This window comes from Dendropsophus ebraccatus, chromosome 13 (assembly GCF_027789765.1).
Source record: "Dendropsophus ebraccatus isolate aDenEbr1 chromosome 13, aDenEbr1.pat, whole genome shotgun sequence".
Classification (NCBI taxonomy): domain Eukaryota; kingdom Metazoa; phylum Chordata; class Amphibia; order Anura; family Hylidae; genus Dendropsophus; species Dendropsophus ebraccatus.
In genome coordinates, this window is record NC_091466.1 from 79,159,750 (window position 1) to 79,184,154 (window position 24,405).

General features: G+C 51.2%; 1 protein-coding gene across 2 annotated transcripts in view; it reads right to left on the bottom strand.

Moving 5' to 3' along the window:
• Positions 1–24,405, bottom strand: part of SLC24A4 (solute carrier family 24 member 4) — a 97,181-nt gene that overhangs the window by 67,866 nt on the left and 4,910 nt on the right. For both annotated transcript variants that reach the window (XM_069951126.1, XM_069951125.1), the window contains exon 2: positions 20,749–20,862. In XM_069951126.1, coding sequence (XP_069807227.1) covers positions 20,749–20,862 — 114 coding nt within the window. The remainder of the gene's footprint in view (positions 1–20,748; positions 20,863–24,405) is intronic.

Below are 24,405 nucleotides of genomic sequence, written 5' to 3' on the forward strand. Positions count from 1 at the left end.
GTAGGAACATCACTGGTGACCTTGGGAAGATCAGGTCTTTGGAGTATGGCAGGCTGGGTACAAGTAGGGCTTCTCTCCTGTGGAGAGGGTTTTCTTTTGCTGTGCCCTAGGTACTGAGCCCACTGGGTGAGGGACCATAATTCTGGTTAGGGACAGAGCAGGTAGGGACGGCAGTAGGGAAAGCACGTAGGGTCAGTTTAAACTTAGGGTTAGAGATAGGGGGAGGGCAGGGTAAGATAGTAAGGGATAGTTTATAAATTTCTAGTGCCCGGTCTGCCATCCTCCGATCCCGGTGGAGGGCTGGTGCATGCCACTTTAGCTTTTTGTTTTGTTTTTCTGGTCAGCAGTAGGTATAAAGGGCTTACAGGCTACCGAACTTGGGCCTTATTATAATATTGTATAATATTGTTGTGTTATGTTATTATGGTGTGCTATGTTTATGTTAATATATGTTTTGTGATAAGTGTCGGCAGGGTTATGGCTGAATAAGCCATATGAACTTTATGGACATTATAGTCATTGTATATATTGTATATATGAGGGGATACAGAATAGGTTGGGAGGGGGGATATGGGGGGCGGGGTCTGTGGGAAGGTGTGGGCTGAATGGAGCTGACACCAAAAATGGACTGAACTTTGACTCCATGAACTGAGCTCACACTGGGGTCTAGGGGAAGGTGGAGGGGCACGTGGGTAATAGATAGAATTGTTGTGTGTTTTGTTTCGCTGTTACTGGTGTTTAGGTACCTTTTTAGTTTTTCAGGGCAGCCGAGCCCGAGTGTTGTACTGGAATAACCAGTTAGTTAGTATTTTATTTTTATACTGATATGTTATATGTTATATCTTTTGGTTACGCCTGGATGGCTTTCATTTTCAGTTCATGTATAGTTATTGTTTGTAGTATCAGGTGGTCGTGTGTTGGTCTAGAGGTGGTTGTATGTGTGTGTTTATGTTTTGTTTATTTACTATAACCCAGGTTTGGGAGGTTTTTTTTAGCCAGGGCGGCTTCTCTTTAGTTATGATTACAGCCGAGGATGGTTTGTAGTTTAAGTTTTATGGCTTATTTTGCCTGGATTGAAAACATTTTTATTTATTTATTTTATTTTATTTATTTATTTATTTTTGTTAAGTAGGAATGCTGGGCTGGCTTGGTGGCAAAAGGTTAAAGATTTCATTTTTGCTTTATACTATTATAATGGTTTATCATTATTATTTGTTATTTATGTAATTTACTGTTATGTTTAAGTTATGGCCAGATATGCCTTGTTTGTTAATTTTTCTATTTTTCTAATAAAAAGAATTACAGTATGTAACTCAGGATCAGTAATGTAATGTATGTACACAGTGACCCCACCAGCAGAATAGTGATCGCAGCTCTGGAGTATAATACAGGATGTAACTCAGGATCAGTAATGTAATGTATGTACACAGTGACCCCACCAGCAGAATAGTGAGTGCAGCTCTGGGGTATAATACAGGATGGAACTCAGGATCAGTAATGTAATGTATGTACACAGTGACCCCACCAGCAGAATAGTGAGTGCTGCTCTGGGGTATAATACAGGATGTAACTCAGGATCAGTAATGTATGTACACAGTGACCCCACCAGCAGAATAGTGAGTGCAGCTCTGGGGTATAATACAGGATGTAACTCAGGATCAGTAATGTAATGTATGTACACAGAGACCCTACCAGCAGAATAGTGAGTGCAGCTCTGCAGTATAATACAGGATGTAACTCAGGATCAGTAATGTAATGTATGTACACAGTGACCTCACCAGCAGAATAGTGAGTGCAGCTCTGGGGTATAATACAGGATCAGTAATGTAATGTATGTACACAGTGACCCCACCAGCAGAATAGTGAGTGCAGCTCTGGAGTATAATACAGGATGTAACTCAGGATCAGTAATGTATGTACACAGTGACCTCACCAGCAGAATAGTGAGTGCAGCTCTGGGGTATAATACAGGATCAGTAATGTAATGTATGTACACAGTGACCCCACCAGCAGAATAGTGAGTGCAGCTCTGGAGTATTATACAGGATGTAACTCAGGATCAGTAATGTATGTACACAGTGACCCCACCAGCAGAATAGTGAGTGCAGCTCTGGGGTATAATACAGGATGTAACTCAGGATCAGTAATGTAATGTATGTACACAGTGACCCCACCAGCAGAATAGTGAGTGCAGCTGTGGGGTATAATACAGGATGGAACTCAGGATCAGTAATGTAATGTATGTACACCCCTTCCTAGGATGCTGCGGCAGGGAAGGATGAGCATAGAATGGGTAATCCTGTAGGTATCAGTAGTAAATGGCGGCTGATGGGTAACAAGCTGGAGGGATTGTGTCTCATTACTGCAGGAAGCTTTGCCAGGCTGACAGGGTGCAGCACGAATCCCACAGCGCAGCCGCCCAGAGACAGCACAGGAAGCATCCCGACATCATTTGCACCACTATGGGCATGAGACATGTACCCCAAGTGTCAGCGTGTCACCATCCTGAACCCCAGTGTCCCTGTCCTGTACCCCAGTGTTCCCCTCCTGTACCCCAGTGTTCCCCTCCTGTACCCCAGTGTTCCCATCCTGTACCCCTAGTGTCACCGTCCTGTACCCCAGTGTCACCGTCCTGTACCCCAGTGTCACCGTCCTGTACCCCAGTGTCCCCCTCCTGTACCCCAGTGTCCCCCTCCTGTACCCCCCAGTGTCCCCCTCCTGTACCCCCCAGTGTCCCCCTCCTGTACCCCCCAGTGTCCCCCCCACTGTCCCCCTCCTGTACCCCCCACTGTCCCCCTCCTGTACCCCAGTGTCCCCCTCCTGTACCCCAGTGTCCCCCTCCTGTACCCCAGTGTCCCCCTCCTGTACCCCAGTGTCCCCCTCCTGTACCCCCCTCCTGTACCCCCCAGTGTCCCCCTCCTGTACCCCCCACTGTCCCCCTCCTGTACCCCACTGTCCCCCTCCTGTACCCCACTGTCCCCCTCCTGTACCCCACTGTCCCCCTCCTGTACCCCACTGTCCCCCTCCTGTACCCCACTGTCCCCCTCCTGTACCCCTCCTGTACCCCAGTGTCCCCCTCCTGTACCCCAGTGTCCCGGCTCTGGGATGCCACCATGACTGATCTCTCTGTATGGAATACTCCACATATTCCTGGATCTGGGGGGGAGGGGCAGCTGTTGTAGTGATACCCCTCTATACAGGTTGCTATGGGTAACATCGTATGTCTCCTCATTAGTGAAGTGATGGCGGCGGCTGCGGCACTCATCCCCCTCTCTACATCTCAGCCATTTGTCATCGCAGCGTGGACGCCACACAGGACACGACCATTGCTGGCGCTTTCTGATTTACAGCACCTGCCCTACATTTCATCTGACAATATAAGAACATAAAAGTTCCCTAATAAGCAGCGGATATCTGCCAGCTCTACCAGGCGGCTTCATCTCCAGAGCCGAAATCTATCCGACTGCAACACTGCTGTATAATCATCTGTACCCTGGGGGATGGCGTCTGCAGGGAGATGTCCTCATACTGCCATTCCCATACACATCCTGTATTATACTGCAGAGCTGCACTCACTATTCTGCTGGTGGGGTCACTGTGTACATACATTACTGATCCTGAGTTACATCCTGTATTATACTGCAGAGCTGCACTCACTATTCTGCTGGTGGGGTCACTGTGTACATACATTACATTACTGATCCTGAGTTACATCCGGTATTATACCCCAGAGCTGCACTCACTATTCTGCTGCTGGGGTCACTGTGTACATACATTACATTACTGATCCTGAGTTACATCCTGTATTATACTGCAGAGCTGCACTCACTATTCTGCTGGTAGGGTCTCTGTGTACATACATTACATTACTGCTCCTGAGTTACATCCTGTATTAGGCTATGTTCACACTACGTATATTTGAGGCTGTATTTTTGAGGCTGTATAGCAACCAAAACAAGGAGTGGATTGAAAACACAGAAAGGATCTGTTCACACAATGGTGTAATTGAGTGGATGGCCGTCATTTAATGGCAAATATTTGCTGTTATTTTAAAACAATGGCTGTTATATTGAAATAATGGCCGTTATTTACTGTTATATGACGTCCATCCACTCAATTACAACATTGTGTGAACAGAGCCTTTCTGTGTTTTCAATCCACTCCTGGTTTTGGTTGCTATGAGGACCTGACATGAGGACCAAATACAGCCTGAAATATACGTAGTGTGAACCCAGCCATATACTGCAGAGCTGCACTCACTATTCTGCTGGTGGGGTCACTGTGTACAGACATGACATTACTCACACACACCATTATCACTGTATGGAGAACAGTACATGCACTATTAGTCCTTGTATCTCCAGGACCTTCCTTACTGTCAGTGATCAGACATATATCAGACACATTTTCTTAGTGCTGAGGGTTTGGTACAATTGCGTTCGGTCTACACCAGTGTTTCTCGGTCGCAGTCCTCATGGCCTCCAGCAGGTGCCTGTTTGAGGATTTCCTTAGGGCCCTTTTACACAGAAAGATTATCTGCCAAAGATTTGAAGCCAAAACCAGGAACAGACTATAAACAGAGATCAGGTCATAAAGGAAAGACTGAGATTTCTCCTCTTTTCAATTCCATTCCTGGTTTTGGCCTCAAATCTTTGGCAGATAATCTGTCAGATAATCTTTCTGTGTAAAAGGGCCCTTAGTATTTGACAGGTGTCTTTGTATGGGATGACATGAGCTCCTTTCTGTTACAATGTATCAGTGCAGGATTTCCAGGTACCAGCTGATGGACATTTGCTTTATTAGTCCTGGATTCTTGGAGGTCACCGACTACATGAACAGCTCCAGGCAGGGCCGTCTTACCCATTGGGCATGGTAGGCGGCTGCCCGGGGGCCCTTGCGTCCTAGGGGGCCCCCTGCCCGCTGTGACAGCGGGCAGGGGCCCCCTAGGACGCAAGGGTCCCCGGGCAGCCCCCTCCCATGCCCAATAGGTAAGACGGCCCTGCGCGCCCCCCCTTCCCCTTCTCTTGCGACCGCAAGCACTTTCTTGCTTGCGGTCGCAAGAGGAAATCCGGCCCCGGCTGATGCGTCGCCCCCCGGGGGATTCTCAGGGAGCGCACGCATCAGGAACCTCAGTGCGCGTCGCTGGGGCTTCCTGTACCGGAAGTCCCGGCCTGGGCGCACACTGAGCTTCCGGATGTGTGCGCTCCCTGAGAATCCCCCAGGGAGCGACGCATCAGCCGGGGGCAGAAGAGGAGAGGAAGCAGCGACGGGGGAGCGCTGGTAGGTGAGTTGGGTGTTTGTTTTTTTTATCTGCTGTGCAGGGGGCCCATCTATAGGGGGGGAATACGGGGGAGCCATCTATAAGGGGGGAATACGGGGGAGCCATCTATAGGGGGGATACAGGGGGAGCCATCTATAGGGGGGATACAGGGGGAGCCATCTATAGGGGGGATACAGGGTGAGCCATCTATAGGGGGGGATACAGGGGGAGCCATCTATAGGGGGGAATACGGGGGAGCCATCTATAGGGGGGATACAGGGGGAGCCATCTATAGGGGGGATACAGGGGGAGCCATCTATAAGGGGGGAATACGGGGGAGCCATCTATAAGGGGGGAATACAGGAGGAGCCATCTATAAGGGGGGAATACGGGGGAGCCATCTATAGGGGGGATACAGGGGGGAGCCATCTATAAGGGGGGAATACGGGGGAGCCATCTATAGGGGGGGAATACGGGGGAGCCATCTATAAGGGGGTAATACGGGGGAGCCATCTATAGGGGGGATACAGGGGGAGCCATCTATAGGGGGGATACAGGGGGAGCCATCTATAGGGGGGATACAGGGGGAGCCATCTATAGGGGGGGATACAGGGGGAGCCATCTATAGGGGGGAATACGGGGGAGCCATCTATAGGGGGGATACAGGGGGAGCCATCTATAGGGGGGATACAGGGGGAGCCATCTATAGGGGGGGATACAGGGGGGAGCCATCTATAGGGGGGGAATACGGGGGAGCCATCTATAGGGGGGATACAGGGGGAGCCATCTATAGGGGGGATACAGGGGGAGCCATCTATAGGGGGGATACAGGGGGGAGCCATCTATAGGGGGGAATACGGGGGAGCCATCTATAAGGGGGGAATACGGGGGAGCCATCTATAGGGGGGGATACAGGGGGAGCCATCTATAGGGGGGATACAGGGGGAGCCATCTATAGGGGGGATACAGGGGGGAGCCATCTATAGGGGGGGATACAGGGGGGAGCCATCTATAGGGGGGGATACAGGGGGGAGCCATCTATAGGGGGGATACAGGGGGGAGCCATCTATAGGGGGGGATACAGGGGGGAGCCATCTATAGGGGGGATACAGGGGGGAGCCATCTATAAGGGGGGAATACGGGGGAGCCATCTATAGGGGGGATACAGGGGGAGCCATCTATAGGGGGGGATACAGGGGGAGCCATCTATAGGGGGGATACAGGGGGAGCCATCTATAGGGGGGATACAGGGGGAGCCATCTATAGGGGGGATACAGGGGGAGCCATCTATAGGGGGGGCCATCTATAGGGGGGGATACAGGGGGGAGCCATCTATACGAGGGGGGGATACAGGGGGAGCCATCTATACGAGGGGGGGGATACAGGGGGAGCCATCTATAGGGGGGATACAGGGGGAGACATCTATAGGGGGGAATACAGGGGGGAGCCATCTATAGGGGGGATGCAGGGGGGAGCCATCTATAGGGGGGGGATGCAGGGGGGAGCCATCTATAGGGGGGGATACAGGGGGGAGCCATCTATAGGGGGGGGATACAGGGGGAGCCATCTATAGGGGGGATACAGGGGGAGCCATCTATAGGGGGGATACAGGGGGAGCCATCTATAGGGGGGGATACAGGGGGGAGCCATCTATACGAGGGGGGGATACAGGGGGGGAGCCATCTATACGAGGGGGGGATACAGTGGGAGCCATCTATAGGGGGGGATACAGGGGGGAGCCATCTATAGGGGGGGATACAGGGGGAGCCATCTATAGGGGGGGATACAGGGGGGAGCCATCTATAGGGGGGAATACAGGGGGGAGCCATCTATACGAGGGGGGGGATACAGGGGGGAGCCATCTATACGAGGGGGGGGATAAAGGGGGGAGCCATCTATACGAGGGGGGGGGATACAGGGGGGAGCCATCTATAGGGGGGGGGATACAGGGGGAGCCATCTATACGAGGGGGGTAATACAGGGGGGAGCCATCTATAAGGGGAGGGGGAATACGGGGGAGCCATCTATACGGGGGGGATACAGGGGGGAGCCATCTATAAGGGGGGGGGATACAGGGGGGAGCCATCTATAAGGGGGTAATACAGGGGGGAGCCATCTATAAGGGGCCAATACAGATGTGCAGTGTGTAGAGAGATGAGGATGGTGACAGAGTGAGGAGCCTAATATGTCAGCGGTGCTTGTTATCTGGCATATATATAGAGAGGGGCAAAACAACATGTCTCATATATACAGAGGGGCAACAAGATGACTATTATATATGAGAACCATGTTGTTTCCCTGTATTCTGTATACATGGAAACAACATGGTTCATATATAATATAATAGTCATGTTGTTGCCCCTCTGTATATATGAGACATGTTGTTTTGCCCTTCTCTATATATATGCCATGTTGTTTCCCTGTATATTGTATTATACAGTATACATACAGGGAGACAACATGGTTCTCATATATAATAGTCATGTTGTTGCCCCTCTGTATATATGAGACATGTTGCACTGGTGTGACAATAAACCCTGCAGATTGCTGTTGGAAGTGCTGTCTCCATTGCGTTTTTTGGATACTTTGAAGCCAACCTGGTCTGGTTTGGTGCGGCGGCACGCATGGTTATTTTTTGTTTTTGCGCTGCTGAAAGACTGTAATGTGAATTAAAGTTTATGTTAACAATAATTTGTATTTTTTTATTGTACGTAATTGTACTGGCTAGGGGCGGGGTTGCAAAGATGGGGGGTTTTGATGGCGGTGGCCGCGGGGGGGTGGGGCCCAATTCGCACCTCTGCCCAGGGGCCCATAATGCTGTTAAGACGGCCCTGGCTCCAGGGTCACATTCCCAACAGATTACAGTGATCCTCAATCCATAGAGCCCTCCAGCTGCTGCACAACTACAACTCCCATCATGCCTGGCCAGCACTGCTGCCATGGCTTAGGTGTGGCCCCTGTATTATTATATGGCTCATTGTTCTGCAGTCTGATACATTGTATTCAGAGAAGGAAAACACAAAGAGGTCAGTGAGTGGGGGAGGAGATCAGAGGGATGGAGGCCAATCAGTAGAGAGCACAGAGGGGGGAGACCTGCACCCCCAATACCATCACCCTGTGCCTGGACATACCGCCATAGTGTCCATGTGTTTGGGGGGGGGGGGGGGGGGGCGCTCTATTGTCATGTGACCAATGTGGCTATTTTATACTGTACGATACCTGGTGTGACCGAGGGGGGGGGGGGGACCAATAAAAGGGGGTAACACCACTGTGTCAGCTACAGAAAGGCATCACAGGCTGCAGGTTGTGCTCCTCTATGACTTGTCCCTGTCTGGGAATAATGTATCATTCCCAATGTCCTTACTGCCCGGAGCGCACAGTGCCATCTCCAGCACTGCACAGTATCACTCCCATCATCCTCCTCTGAAGAGCTCACAATCTATTTTCTACAACTAATACAATATACCACTCCCATCATCCATGTTACCGGCTGTGAGGTTAGTACGGGGTGTGCAGAAACCCTACCCTACAGCTTATAATATTATAATAAGCACACACACAATCCAGCTCACGCCCCCCCCCCCCTTTCCAGCATACGCCCCCCCCCCGCTCCAGCATACGTCCCGCCCCAGCATACGTCCCCCCCCGTTCCAGCATACGTCCCCCCTGTTCCAGCATACGTCCCCCCCCAGCATACGCCCCCCCCGTTCCAGCATACGTCCCCCCTGTTCCAGCATACGTCCCCCCTGTTCCAGCATACGCCCCCCCCTGTTCCAGCATACGTCCCCCCCCTTTCCAGCATATGGCCCCCCCGCTCCAGCATACGTCCCGCCCGAGCATACGCCCCCCCCCCCCGTTCCAGCATACATCCCTCCTGTTCCAGCATACGTCCCCCCCCCCTGTTGCAGCATACGCCCCCCCCCCTGTTGCAGCATACGCCCCCCACCCGGTTCCAGCATACGCCCCCCACCCGGTCCAGCATACGCCCCCCACCCGGTCCAGCATACGCCCCCCACCCGGTCCAGCATACATCCCCCCCCGTTCCAGCATACGTCCCCACCCCCCCGTTCCAGCATACGTCCCCCCCCGTTCCAGCATACGCCGCCCCCCCCCCCCGTTCCACCATACGTCCCCCCCCCGTTCCAGCATACGCCGCCCCCCCCCCATTCCAGCATTTCTAGTTACATCCCTGGTTAAGCGGCAGCAATGACTTGTAGTGCAGTGATTTGTGATATATATAACAATACCTGCACAGTGTTACCAGTCCTGACTTCCCTGCCATCTGTGTCCGGCGATCATCTGCAGGTCATGGGGTCAGTGAAGTCAGTGATGTGTAGCAGACTGTATCAGGTATGGCCACTCCATAGGAGATTCCGCCCCTCAGAGACTCCACAAAGCTGCTGCCTGAGCAATCATTTGGTCTGATGGCAGGAGCGGCCCTGGATGGATCCATCTGCCCAATTCCCTTAGTCTGGCATTGTGTGGTCTGCCCGTCAGGGAGGCGCCACTCGTCTGCCCGTCAGGGAGGCGCCACTCGTCTGCCCGTCAGGGAGGCGCCACTCGTCTGCCCGTCAGGGAGGCGCCACTCGTCTGCCCGTCAGGGAGGCGCCACTCGTCTGCCCGTCAGGGAGGCGCCACTCGTCTGCCCGTCAGGGAGGCGCCACTCGTCTGCCCGTCAGGGAGGCGCCACTCGTCTGCCCGTCAGGGAGGCGCCACTCGTCTGCCCGTCAGGGAGGCGCCACTCGTCTGCCCGTCAGGGAGGCGCCACTGTTGTAGTGCAGCAGATGTAGCAGAGTCTGCGGAATTTTCCAGCAGGGTTTATAATCTATCAGTATACAGTATAACTTGTTAATGAACCTAATGGGTCCCCGGAGCCGGTGACTGTGGGAGAAGCCGCCCGAGAGCCGCACATACTGATACTGAGATATAACGAACAGAGTGTGAGCTCCATACTGAACAGCCTGTGCCGCAGCTGAAGGAAGCACGAACGTTGGAGAACGCCCAACACCGCCCTGCTGGAGAATGGTGCAGGACACAAGCTGGAGAGAAGACGGACAACAAGAACAGAGAGATGGAAGAGAAGGGAAAATACAAATACATAGTGGACAGAGAGAGACGGATGGACAGATAGATAGATAGATAGATAGATAGATAGATAGATAGATAGATAGATAGATAGATAGATAGATAGGAGATAGATAGATAGGAGATAGATAGATAGGAGAGAGATAGATAGGAGATAGATAGATAGGAGATAGATAGATAGGAGATAGATAGATAGATAGATAGATAGATAGATAGATAGATAGATAGATAGATAGATAGATAGATACTGTGACCAGTCATGTGATACACCCTCATTCACCCCACATTACAACTCCATGAAGACACAAGAATCAAAGCGTCACCTTGTAAATAATACAGATAACTGGATATACAATGTATATATCATCTCATCCCAAAGCATAATACAGATAACTATATTTATACAATGTATACTGCTCAGAAAATAAAGGTAACCCGCAGACGCTGCAACGTGACGTTGGTGGATGGAGGAGACATGATGTCCCCGATGTGCTCATTGGGATTCAGGTCTGGGGAACGGGCAGCCTGTCCATAGCTTCACTGCCTCCATCTTGTAGGAACTGCTGCCACACTCCAGCCACATGAGGTCTAGCATTGTCCTGCATTAAGAGGAACCCAACCACACCAGCATATGGTCTCACTAGGGCTCTGAGGGTCTCGCTACCTAATGGCAGTCAGGCTATCTCTGGCAGCACATGGAGGGCTGTGCCGCCCGCCAAAGAGATACCACCCCCCACACCATTACTGACCCCCTGCCAGACCGCTCATGCTGAAGGACGTTGCAGGCAGCAGATCACTCTCCACAGTGTCTGTCACATGTGCTCAGTGTGAACCTGCTCTCATCTGTAAGGAGCACAGGGGGCGCTAGTGGTGAATCTGCCAATCCTGGTGTTCTCTGGTAAATGCCAAGCGTCCTGCACAGTGTTGGGCTGTGAGCACAACCCCCATCTGTGGACGTCGGGCCCTCATACTGTCCTCATGGAGTCGGTTTCTAACCGTTTGTGCAGACACATGCAGATTTGTGGCTGCTGGAGGACATTGTGCAGGGCTCTGGCAGTGCTCCTCCTGGTCCTCCTTGCACAGAGGCGGAGGTAGCGGTCCTGCTGCTGGGTTGTTGCCTCCTACGGCCTCCTCCTTGTCTCCTGGTGTACTGGCCTGTCTCCTGGTAGCCTCCATCCTTTGGACACTACGGCCTCCTCCACGTCTCCTGGTGTACTGGCCTGTCTCCTGGTAGCCTCCATCCTTTGGACACTACGGCCTCCTCCACGTCTCCTGGTGTACTGGCCTGTCTCCTGGTAGCCTCTAGCCTCCTCCACGTCTCCTGGTGTACTGGCCTGTCTCCTGGTAGCCTCCAACCGCTGGATACTACGGCCTCCTCCACGTCTCCTGGTGTACTGGCCTGTCTCCTGGTAGCCTCTAGCCTCCACAACGTCTCCTGGTGTACTGGCCTGTCTCCTGGTAGCCTCTAGCCTCCTCCTTGTCTCCTGGTGTACTGGCCTGTCTCCTGGTAGCCTTTAGCCTCCTCCACGTCTCCTGGTGTACTGGCCTGTCTCCTGGTAGCCTTTAGCCTCCTCCACGTCTCCTGGTGTACTGGCCTGTCTCCTGGTAGCCTCTAGCCTCCTCCATGTCTCCTGGTGTACTGGCCTGTCTCCTGGTAGCCTCTAGCCTCCTCCTTGTCTCCTGGTGTACTGGCCTGTCTCCTGGTAGCCTCTAGCCTCCTCCACGTCTCCTGGTGTACTGGCCTGTCTCCTGGTGTACTGGCCTGTCTCCTGGTAGCCTCCAGCCTCTGGACACTACGGCCTCCTCCACGTCTCCTGGTGTACTGGCCTGTCTCCTGGTAGCCTCCAGCCTCTGGACACTACGGCCTCCTCCACGTCTCCTGGTGTACTGGCCTGTCTCCTGGTAGCCTCCAGCCTCTGGACACTACAGCCTCCTCCACGTCTCCTGGTGTACTGGCCTGTCTCCTGGTAGCCTCCAGCCTCTGGACACTACGGCCTCCTCCACGTCTCCTGGTGTACTGGCCTGTCTCCTGGTAGCCTCCAGCCTCTGGACACTGCTGCTTCCTATGTGCACAGTCTGATGTCACAGAAATTTGATTGACTTGCCGTTGTGTTGTATAAGTGTTCCCTTTATTTTTTTTTAACAGTGTCCAAAGATCCTAGTGATCCTATCCGGAAACAAACATTACAGGCAATCACCCACTCAGGTCTCCCTATGGTCTTAGAGATGAGTGCAGGGAGGGGATAGAGAGGACTGTGCAGCTGTAACTGTATGACCACACAGTTCTCTCTATGATGATAGAGATGAGTGCAGGGAGGGGATATAGAGGACTGTGCAGCTGTAACTGTATGACCACAAAGTTCTCTCTATGATGATAGAGATGAGTGCAGGGAGGGGATATAGAGGACTGTGCAGCTGTAACTGTATGACCACACAGTTCTCTCTATGAACATAGAGATGAGTGCAGGGAGGGGATAGAGAGGACTGTGCAGCTGTAACTGTATAACCACACAGTTCTCTCTATGAACATAGAGATGAGTGCAGGGAGGGAATAGAGAGGACTGTGCAGCTGTAAATCTTTGGTCACACGGCCCTCTCTGTGATTGTGGAAAACACATAATGAAAAGAGGAGCCCACAGGCCTGGTGCCCATTATAACCCCCTATAGTCCACCATATAGACAGATGCTAGGAGTGTCTCTTGTATTATAATGCGAGGACTCTCAGTCTTCTGTCGACGCCGCATTGATGAGTTTTAAAGGGATGAATCTTGTTGCGCTCCGTTATGTCGCCACCAAACTCCAAGGAATGAATGAGCTGCCCGCCGCCCCCCTCCCTGGGTAATCAGATAATGACCCCCGCCATGCCAGCCTGATTCCTGCCATGCGGGGGATCACTGATTAAAGCAGCAGCGTCCTAATGAGCCGTTACTGATCCTCCATGCAGCGTTACTGATCCTTCATGCAGCACCGCTCACTGATCACAGCAGCAGCAGAGATTCATCCCAGCAGGACCCGCATCTCATACAGTCAGCTCTCTCAGTCTCTGCTTGCTGTCAGGGAATGGGACCTAACCCCTAATGCTTCTCCCAGCTGAGGATATGCTACAGGGTTACCCAGTGCAGACAGCTGTCATCTTCTTGTAGTTTGTTACTATGTATGAGTGCAGGGAGAAGCAATGAGTCCGGAGTCCAGGCATCTTAGCTCCCCGATGTGCCTGATGGTCCAGAGATCCTGCTAATCCAGTATGTGATACCAGAAGTCCCATGACGGATTAGAAGGAATTGACCAGATGGTCTCCATCACAGCCCACCCCCCAGCAACCTCACAACATGTCACTGCAACAGTATCAAGTGATGTGCATATCAACCTAATGTGCTGATTGCTGGAGGACACACATCCTCAGTCACTGTCCCCTCCAACTAATGTGCTGAGTGCTGGAAGACACACATGCTCAGTCACTGTCCCCTCCACCTAATGTGCTGAGTGCTGGAGGACACACATGCTCAGTCACTGTCCCCTCCACCTAATGTGCTGGGGGACACACATGCTCAGTCACTGTCCCCTCCACCTAATGTGCTGAGTGCTGGAGGACACACATGCTCAGTCACTGTCCACCTAATGTGCTGGGGGACACACATGCTCAGTCACTGTCCCCTCCACCTAATGTGCTGAGTGCTGGAGGACACACATGCTCAGTCACTGCCTCCACCTAATGTGCTGAGTGCTGGAGGACACACATGCTCAGTCACTGCCCCCATCCACCTAATATGCTGAGGGCTGGAGGACACACATGCTCAGTCACTTTCCCCTACACCTAATGTGCTGAGTGCTGGAGGACACACATGCTCAGTCACTATCCCCTCCACCTAATGTGCTGAGTGCTGGAGGACACACATGCTCAGTCACTGTCCCCTCCACCTAATGTGCTGAGTGCTGGAGGACACACATGCTCAGTCACTGCCTCCACCTAATGTGCTGAGTGCTGGAGGACACACATGCTCAGTCACTGCCCCCATCCACCTAATATGCTGAGGGCTGGAGGACACACATGCTCAGTCACTGCCCCTCCACCTAATGTGCTGAGTGCTGGAGGACACACATGCTCAGTCACTGTCCCCATCCACCTAATGTGCTGAGTGCTGGAGGACACACATGCTCAGTCACTGTCCCCATCCACCTAATGTACTGAGTGCTGGAGGACACACATGCTCAGTCACTGTCCCCATCCACCTAATGTGCTGAGTGCTGGAGGACACACATGCTCAGTCACTGTCCACCTAATAAGCTGAGTGCTGGAGGAAACACATGCTCAGTCACTGTCCCATCCACCTAATGTGCTGAGTGCTGGAGGACACACATGCTCAGTGACTATCCCTCCACCTAATGTGCCGAGTGCTGGAGGACACACATGCTCAGTCACTGTCCCCTCCACCTCATGTGCTAAGTGCTGGAGGACACACATGCTCAGTCACTGTCCCCATTCACCTAATGTGCTGAGTGCTGGAGGACACACATGCTCAGTCACTGCCTCCACCTAATTTGCTGAGTGCTGGAGGACACACATGCTCAGTCACTGCCCCCATCCACCTAATGTGCTGAGTGCTGGAGGACACACATGCTCAGTCACTGCCCCCATCCACCTAATGTGCTGAGTGCTCGAGGACACACATGCTCAGTCACTGCCCCCTCCACCTAATGTGCTGAGTGCTGGAGGACACACATGCTCAGTCACTGCCCCCATCCACCTAATATGCTGAGTGCTGGAGGACACACATGCTCAGTCACTGTCCACCTAATGTGCTGAGTGCTGGAGGACACACATGCTCAGTCACTGTCCATCTAATGTGCTGAGTGCTGGAGGACACACATGCTCAGTCACTGTCCATCTAATGTGCTAAGGGCTGGAGGACACACATGCTCAGTCACTGTCCCCATCCACCTAATGTGCTGAGTGCTGGAGGACACACATGCCCAGTCACTATCCCTCCACCTAATATGCTGAGTGCTGGGGGACACACATGCCCAGTCACTATCCCCCTCCACCTAATGTGCTGAGTGCTGGAGGACACACATGCTCAGTCACTGTCCACCTAATGTGCTGAGTGCTGGAGGACACACATGCTCAGTCACTATCCCCTCCACCTAATGTGCTGAGTGCTGGAGGACACACGTTATGCCCCTCTCCATCCTCTCCTCATAGACTGTAAGCTCTTGGGATCAGCGTCCTCACTCATCATGTAAGCGTTGATAATTACATGTGTATTATACAGCGCTGCAGAATCTGGTGGCGATTATTATTTTGTGTTAATATTGTTGTCGTTCTTGTTATTATTACAGTATTATTGTGTTATTGTTGTTACAGTATTATTATTGTTATTATTATAGTAGTTATTATTATTGTTATTATTATAGTAGTTATTGTTATTATTATAGTAGTTATTATTATTGTTATTATTATAGTAGTTATTGTTATTATTATAGTAGTTATTATTATTGTTGTCGTTCTTGTTATTACAGTATTATTGTGTTATTGTTGTTGTTACAGTATTATTATTGTTATTATTATAGTAGTTATTGTTATTATTATAGTAGTTATTATTAATATTATAGTAGTTATTATTATTGTTGTTGTTATTGTTGTTTGTCTCCTTATATGAAGCTGAAATTAGATTGTGACAAGCTGTTGTTCTCTGTTATCAGCCGCTTCAGGTTAGGGGGGCTGTGTCACTGGACAGGAAGTCGGCTGTGTGCCCCCATATACTGTCCTGGCACCTGTTTCTTCCTCCCACCTGGTGGCACATGGCCGGGCACGGGCGCCCTGTAAGCTGGCAGCAGAGCGTGGTGCACGGCTGACTAATCCGCTAATTGTCGGCGGCTTTATCCATGTCACACGAGCCCAGCTAAGCTGAGGGATTCCTGCCGGACATCTCAGGAGATGAGACGCCAGCAGCCCGGAGACATCACCATCTCCTGGGGGGCGGGGTCACCAGGAGGCATCATCACCTCCTGGGGGGCGGGGTCACCAGGAGGCATCACCACCTCCTGGGGGGCGGGGTCACCTGGAGGCATCACCACCTCCTGGGGGGCGGGGTCACCTGGAGGCATCACCACCTCCTGGGGGGCGGGGTCACCAGGAGGCATCACCACCTCCTGGGGGGCGGGGTCACAAGGAGGCATCACCACCTCCTGGGGGGCGGGGTCACCTGGAGGCATCACCACCTCCTGGGGGGCGGGGTCACCAGGAGGCATCACCACCTCCTGGGGGGCGGGGTCACCAGGAGGCATCACCACCTCCTGGGGGGCAGGGTCACCAGGAGGCATCACCACCTCCTGGGGGGCGGGGTCACCAGGAGGCATCACCACCTCCTGGGGGGCGGGGTCACCAGGAGGCATCACCACCTCCTGGGGGGCGGGGTCACCAGGAGGCATCACCACCTCCTGGGGGGCGGGGTCACCAGGAGGCATCACCACCTCCTGGGGGCGGTGTCACCAGGAGGCATTACCATCTCCTGGTGGGCGGGTCACCTGGCGGCATCACCATCTCCTGGGGGCGGGGTCACCCGGAGGTATCACCATCTCCTGGGGGCGGGGTCACCTGGAGGCATCACTACCTCCTGGGAGGCGGGGTCACCTGGAGGCATCACCATCTCTTGGGGGCGGGGTCACCCGGAGGTATCACCATCTCCTGGGGGCGGGGTCACCCAGAGGTATCACCATCTCCTGGGGGCGGGGTCAAGGTGGGTAGTGGGCAGGGGTGATGAGGGCAGAGTGGGGAGTGGGTGTTGGTGATTGGGGGACAGGGCGGGGAGTGAGCGCGGATGATGTGGGGGCAGGAAGGGGACTGGGTGATGCAGGGCAGGGCGGCGAGTGGTTGTTGGTGATGGGGGGGCAGGGCAAGGTGATGGGGGGGCAGGGCGGGGAGTAGGCAGAGAGGACGGGGGTGATGGGGGGGGGCAGGGAGTGGTCTACCAGCCATAGTCACTGCCCCCATAACATTACCAGCCATAGTCACTACTACCCCCATAACATTACCAGCCATAGTCACTACTACCCCATAACATTACCAGCCATAGTCACTACTACCCCCATAACATTACCAGCCATAGTCACTACTACCCCCATAACATTACCAGCCATAGTCACTGCCCCCATAACATTACCAGCCAGTCACTACTACCCCCATAACATTACCAGCCATAGTCACTGCCCCCATAACATTACCAGCCATAGTCACTGCCCCCATAACATTACCAGCCAGTCACTACTACCCCCATAACATTACCAGCCATAGTCACTGCCCCCATAACATTACCAGCCATAGTCACTACCCCCATAACATTACCAGCCATAGTCACTACTACCCCATAACATTACCAGCCATAGTCACTACTACCCCATAACATTACCAGCCATAGTCACTACTACCCCATAACATTACCAGCCATAGTCACTACTACCCCACAACATTACCAGCCATAGTCACTGCCCCCATAACATTACCAGCCATAGTCACTACTACCCCCATAACATTACCAGCCATAGTCACTGCCCCCATAACATTACCAGCCATAGTCACTACTACCCCCATAACATTACCAGCCATAGTCACTGCCCCCATAACATTACCAGCCATAGTCACTACTACCCCCATAACATTACCAGCCATAGTCACTGCCCCCATAACATTACCAGCCATAGTCACTACTACCCCCATAACATTACCAGCCAGTCACTACTACCCCATAACATTACCAGCCATAGTCACTACTACCCCATAACATTACCAGCCATAGTCACTGCCCCCATAACATTACCAGCCATAGTCACTGCCCCCATAACATTACCAGCCAGTCACTACTACCCCATAACATTACCAGCCATAGTGAGAGCCTCTATGAGAGAGCACCCGTCATAGATCCCCCCACACAGCGCCTCTCTCCCAGTCCATCAAACCCCATAATCTCCAGTATGTGAGCGGCACTATACACATGGTGTCTCACTGTCGGATCTGCGGCTTCTTTGCCCTGGGCGGGTAACGTTCTTTCTCGGTCCCCTCAGCGTAGGAACATGCCGACAATGTGAGCGGCCAGCAGCAGGATTTATAGATTTATTCCAATATAATGTATATTTTATGACTCTGCTCTCCATGAGGAGACATGGTGTCACTGCGGCAGAGAGCAGGCACTTAAAGGGGAACTTCACTTATTATCAAAACATTACAGATATTTCTATATGTGACTATATGTACAGGAGATGGGAGACCCCGGAGCCCTGGATGAGGCATTCACCCATCAGCCATAACAATAAAACCTGATCTTAGGTCCCTGCCCCCGCACCCCTGTCATGTGTTTCCTATAGGACTTGGTGTGTATAATGGTCAGGTAGGTTGTCGGGGTCACAGTAACATCCACATGATGCCAGGACACAAGGTCTCCAGCAGAACATTGCCCATCACACTGCCCTTGCTGCCATCTTGTCTTCTTCCCATAATGCATCCTGGTGCCATCTCTCCCCCAGGTAAGTGACGCACCCACAGACCAAGCACCTTCCAGTGCTCTGTGCTCCAGTCCTGATGCCCATTGTAGACACTATGGGGGAGGACAGCGGTCACATGACCGCTCTGCTGGGCCCCATACATGTCCTGTGTGATCTGCGGAGGCACATACATGTCCTGTGTGATCTGTAGGGCCCCATACATGTCCTGTGTGATCTGTAGGGCCCCATACATGTCCTGTGTGATCTGTAGGGCCCCATACATGTCCTGTGTGATCTGCGGAGGCCCATACATGCCCTGTGTGATCTGTAGGGCCCCATACATGCCCTGTGTGATCTGTAGGGCCCCATACATGTCCTGTGTGATCTGCGGAGGCACATACATGTCCTGTGTGATCTGCGGGGCCCCATACATGTCCTGTGTGATCTGTAGGGCCCCATACATGCCCTGTGTGATCTGTAGGGCCCCATACATGTCCTGTGTGATCTGCGGAGGCACATACATGTCCTGTGTGATCTGTAGGGCCCCATACATGTCCTGTGTGATCTGTAGGGCCCCATACATGTCCTGTGTGATCTGTAGGGCCCCATACATGTCCTGTGTGATCTGTAGGGCCCCATACATGTCCTGTGTGATCTGTAGGGCCCCATACATGTCCTGTGTGATCTGTAGGGCCCCATACATGTCCTGTGTGATCTGCGGGGCCCCATACATGTCCTGTGTGATCTGTAGGGCCCCATACATGTCCTGTGTGATCTGTAGGGCCCCATACATGTCCTGTGTGATCTGTAGGGCCCCATACATGCCCTGTGTGATCTGTAGGGCCCCATACATGTCCTGTGTGATCTGCGGGGCCCCATACATGTCCTGTGTGATCTGTAGGGCCCCATACATGCCCTGTGTGATCTGTAGGGCCCCATACATGTCCTGTGAGATCTGCGGAGGCCCATACATGTCCTGTGTGATCTGTAGGGCCCCATACATGTCCTGTGTGATCTGCGGGGCCCCATACATGTCCTGTGTGATCTGTAGGGCCCCATACATGTCCTGTGTGATCTGTAGGGCCCCATACATGTCCTGTGTGATCTGTAGGGCCCCATACATGTCCTGTGTGATCTGTAGGGCCCCATACATGTCCTGTGTGATCTGCGGAGGCCCATACATGCCCTGTGTGATCTGTAGGGCCCCATACATGTCCTGTGTGATCTGTAGGGCCCCATACATGTCCTGTGTGATCTGCGGGGCCCCATACATGTCCTGTGTGATCTGTAGGGCCCCATACATGTCCTGTGTGATCTGTAGGGCCCCATACATGTCCTGTGTGATCTGTAGGGCCCCATACATGTCCTGTGTGATCTGTAGGGCCCCATACATGCCCTGTGTGATCTGTAGGGCCCCATACATGTCCTGTGTGATTGGCGGAGGCCCATACATGCCCTGTGTGATCTGTAGGGCCCCATACATGCCCTGTGTGATCTGTAGGGCCCCATACATGTCCTGTGTGATTGGCGGAGGCCCATACATGTCCTGTGTGATCTGTAGGGCCCCATACATGCCCTGTGTGATCTGTAGGGCCCCATACATGTCCTGTGTGATCTGTAGGGCCCCATACATGTCCTGTGTGATCTGTAGGGCCCCATACATGTCCTGTGTGATCTGTAGGGCCCCATACATGTCCTGTGTGATCTGTAGGGCCCCATACATGTCCTGTGTGATCTGCGGAGGCCCATACATGCCCTGTGTGATCTGTAGGGCCCCATACATGTCCTGTGTGATGTGATCTCTGATCATCCATGTTCACCTGTTGGTGGTTTTATTGTTATGGCTAATCGCTGTGTAAAGGTCTGGTGGTTTTATTGTTATGGCTAATCGCCGTGTACAGGTTTATCTCCCTGTATCTCAGAGTTACCTGGCTCGGTGCAGTTCTTCTCAGTGGACGCATTGCCTGCAGCCATCAGTTTACGGTTCCTCCATGTACTGGCGCTCGCTGCTGCTGTTCGTTCTCTGGATGATTTTCCTCGCCCTGCAGTGAGAAGAGAAATTGTATGATGTATTGTATACACCTGTACCTTCCTATATGCCTGCACTCTCTATATGCCTACACCTGCACCCTCTATATACACCTGCACCCTCTATACACCTGCACCCTCTATATACACCTGCGCCCTCTATATACACCTGCACCCTCTATATACACCTGCACCCTCTATATACACCTGCACCCTCTATATACACCTGCACCCTCTATATACACCTGCACCCTCTATATACACCTGCACCCTCTATATACACCTGCACCCTCTATACACCTGCACCCTCTATACACCTGCACCCTCTATACACACCTGCACCCTCTATACACACCTGCACCCTCTATACACACCTGCACCCTCTATACACACCTGCACCCTCTATACACACCTGCACCCTCTATACACACATGCACCCTCTATACACCTGCACCCTCTATATACACCTGCACCCTCTATATACACCTGCACCCTCTATACACCTGCGCCCTCTATATACCTGCGCCCTCTATATACCTGCGCCCTCTATATACCTGCACACTATCATATCAAAAGTGCCAAATCTACCAAATCCAACGGATACCGAGGGAACCAGACCCATCCCCCTCACCCTCCCCCAAAAACCAGCGTAACCTGGCAGATCCGCTATTCAGGAGTCTGGGAAAGCTGGGTTCTCACCCCCCTTGCGCCATACAATGGCGCTGGCAGACCCCGAGGACGTCACTGATGCCGGATTCCTCTCCAGATTTTTGTTTTTAGGAAAAAAATTAGGATTTAAGGATTAGGGGGGATTAGCTTGTTCCCAATGTCACTGACTCTGAGAAAACTGTGCTAATTCCTGGCATCAGCTGTTCCAGAGCAGCCACTTGTCTGCGGCCGTTATATAGCGCCCTCCTACCCATCATATATACCCCCCCCCCCCAATGACTATCAGCTCAGCCATGCCGGCCTGACAGACTATCCAAAAAACAGTGCCACGCCTGACATCAGGCTGTGTGTGGTATTACAACTCCACACCATTCACTTTAATGGAGCTGAGCTGCAAACTGAAGACAAGAGGGGCCATGCCTTCCTAATCCTGGACAGCCCTGCACCATTCACATCCCTGATCCTCCGTAAGAGCGCTGATCTCTACAATGGGGATCTGCCAGGTTCACATCATCGTGTCTGGATATTATGACACTGAACGCCGCGCAATCTGTAACACAGATGTGAACACGGCCGAAAGAGTCAGGACTCCAGACTTATACATTGTAACACTGTAATATATCTAGATTCCAGGACGATACAGTGTAATATATCTAGATTCTGGGATGATATAGTGTAATATATCTAGATTCTGAGATGATACAGTGTAATATATCTAGATTCTGGGATGATATAGTGTGATATATCTAGATTCTGGGATGATATAGTGTAATATATCTAGATTCCGGGACGATACAGTGTAATATCTCTAGATTCTGGGATGATACACTGTAATATATCTAGATTCTGGGATGATATATAGTGTAATATATCTAGATTCCAGGACGATACAGTGAAATATCTCTAGATTCTGGGATGATATAGTGTAATATATCTAGATTCCGGGATGATAGATGATACAGTGTAATATCTCTAGATTCTGGGACGATACAGTGTAATATATCTAGATTCTGGGACGATACAGTGTAATATATCTAGATTCTGGGACAATACAGTGTAATATATTTAGATTCTGGGAAGATAGTGTAATATATCTAGATTCCAGGACGATACAGTGTAATATATCTAGATTCCGGGATGATATAGTGTAATATATCTAGATTCCGGGATGATAGATGATATAGTGTAATATATCTAGATTCCGGGATGATAGATGATATAGTGTAATATATCTAGATTCCGGGACGATACAGTGTAATATATCTAGATTCTGGGATGATACAGTGTAATATCTCTAGATTCTGGGATGATACAGTGTAATATCTCTAGATTCTGGGATGATACAGTGTAATATCTCTAGATTCTGGGATGATACAGTGTAATATCTCTAGATTCTGGGATGATACAGTGTAATATCTCTAGATTCTGGGATGATACAGTGTAATATCTCTAGATTCTGGGATGATACAGTGTAATATCTCTAGATTCTGGGATGATACAGTGTAATATCTCTAGATTCTGGGATGATACAGTGTAATATCTCTAGATTCTGGGACGATACAGTGTAATATCTCTAGATTCCGGGACGATACAGTGTAATATATCTAGATTCTGGGACGATACAGTGTAATATCTCTAGATTCTGGGACGATACAGTGTAATATCTCTAGATTCTGGGATGATACAGTGTAATATATCTAGATTCTGGGATGATACAGTGTAATATATCTAGATTCTGGGATGATACAGTGTAATATATCTAGATTCTGGGATGATACAGTGTAATATATCTAGATTCTGGGACGATACAGTGTAATATATCTAGATTCCGGGACGATACAGTGTAGTATATCTAGATTCTGGGACGATACAGTGTAATATCTCTAGATTCTGGGATGATACAGTGTAATATATCTAGATTCTGGGATGATACAGTGTAATATCTCTAGATTCTGGGATGATACAGTGTAATATCTCTAGATTCTGGGATGATACAGTGTAATATCTCTAGATTCTGGGATGATACAGTGTAATATCTCTAGATTCCGGGATGATAGAGGATATAGTGTAATACAGCGGTCCCTCAACATACGATATTAATTGGATCCAGGACGACCATTGTATGTTGAGTCTATAACTCTATGGAAAACTGGTAATTGGTTCTGAAGCCGCCAAAATCCCCCAAAATGAGAGAAAAATAAGATTTAAAGAAAAGTAAGCAGGTAACTTATAGATAAAGCAAATCCTTATACACAACAGTCAGAAGGATCTACAGGAGGCTGCAAACTAATTCCTATGTAGAAGACCAAAGCGTTTTCAGGTCCTGTACAGCACGCCGGGTCCCAGAAAAGTAACATGAAGCCGCCCTCACCTGGGGCCCAAAGGAGCAACTCATCCTGGCCCAGACACACAGCAGTACAGGACATGTAGTATCACACTGCACTGCAGGGAGGAGATACCAGACACACACAGCAGTACAGGACATGTAGTATCTCACTGTACTGTAGAGGAGATACCAGACACACAGCAGTACAGGACATGTAGTATCACACTGCACTGCAGGGAGGAGATACCAGACACACACAGCAGTACAGGACATGTAGTATCACACTGCACTGCAGGGAGGAGATACCAGACACACACAGCAGTACAGGACATGTAGTATCACACTGCACTGCAGAGAGGAGATACCAGACACACACAGCAGTACAGGACATGTAGTATCACACTGTACTGTAGAGGAGATAACAGACACACACAACAGTACAGGACATGTAGTATCACACTATACTGTAGGGAGGAGATACCAGACACACAGCAGTACAGGACATGTAGTATCACACTGCACTGCAGAGAGGAGATACCAGACACACACAGCAGTACAGGAC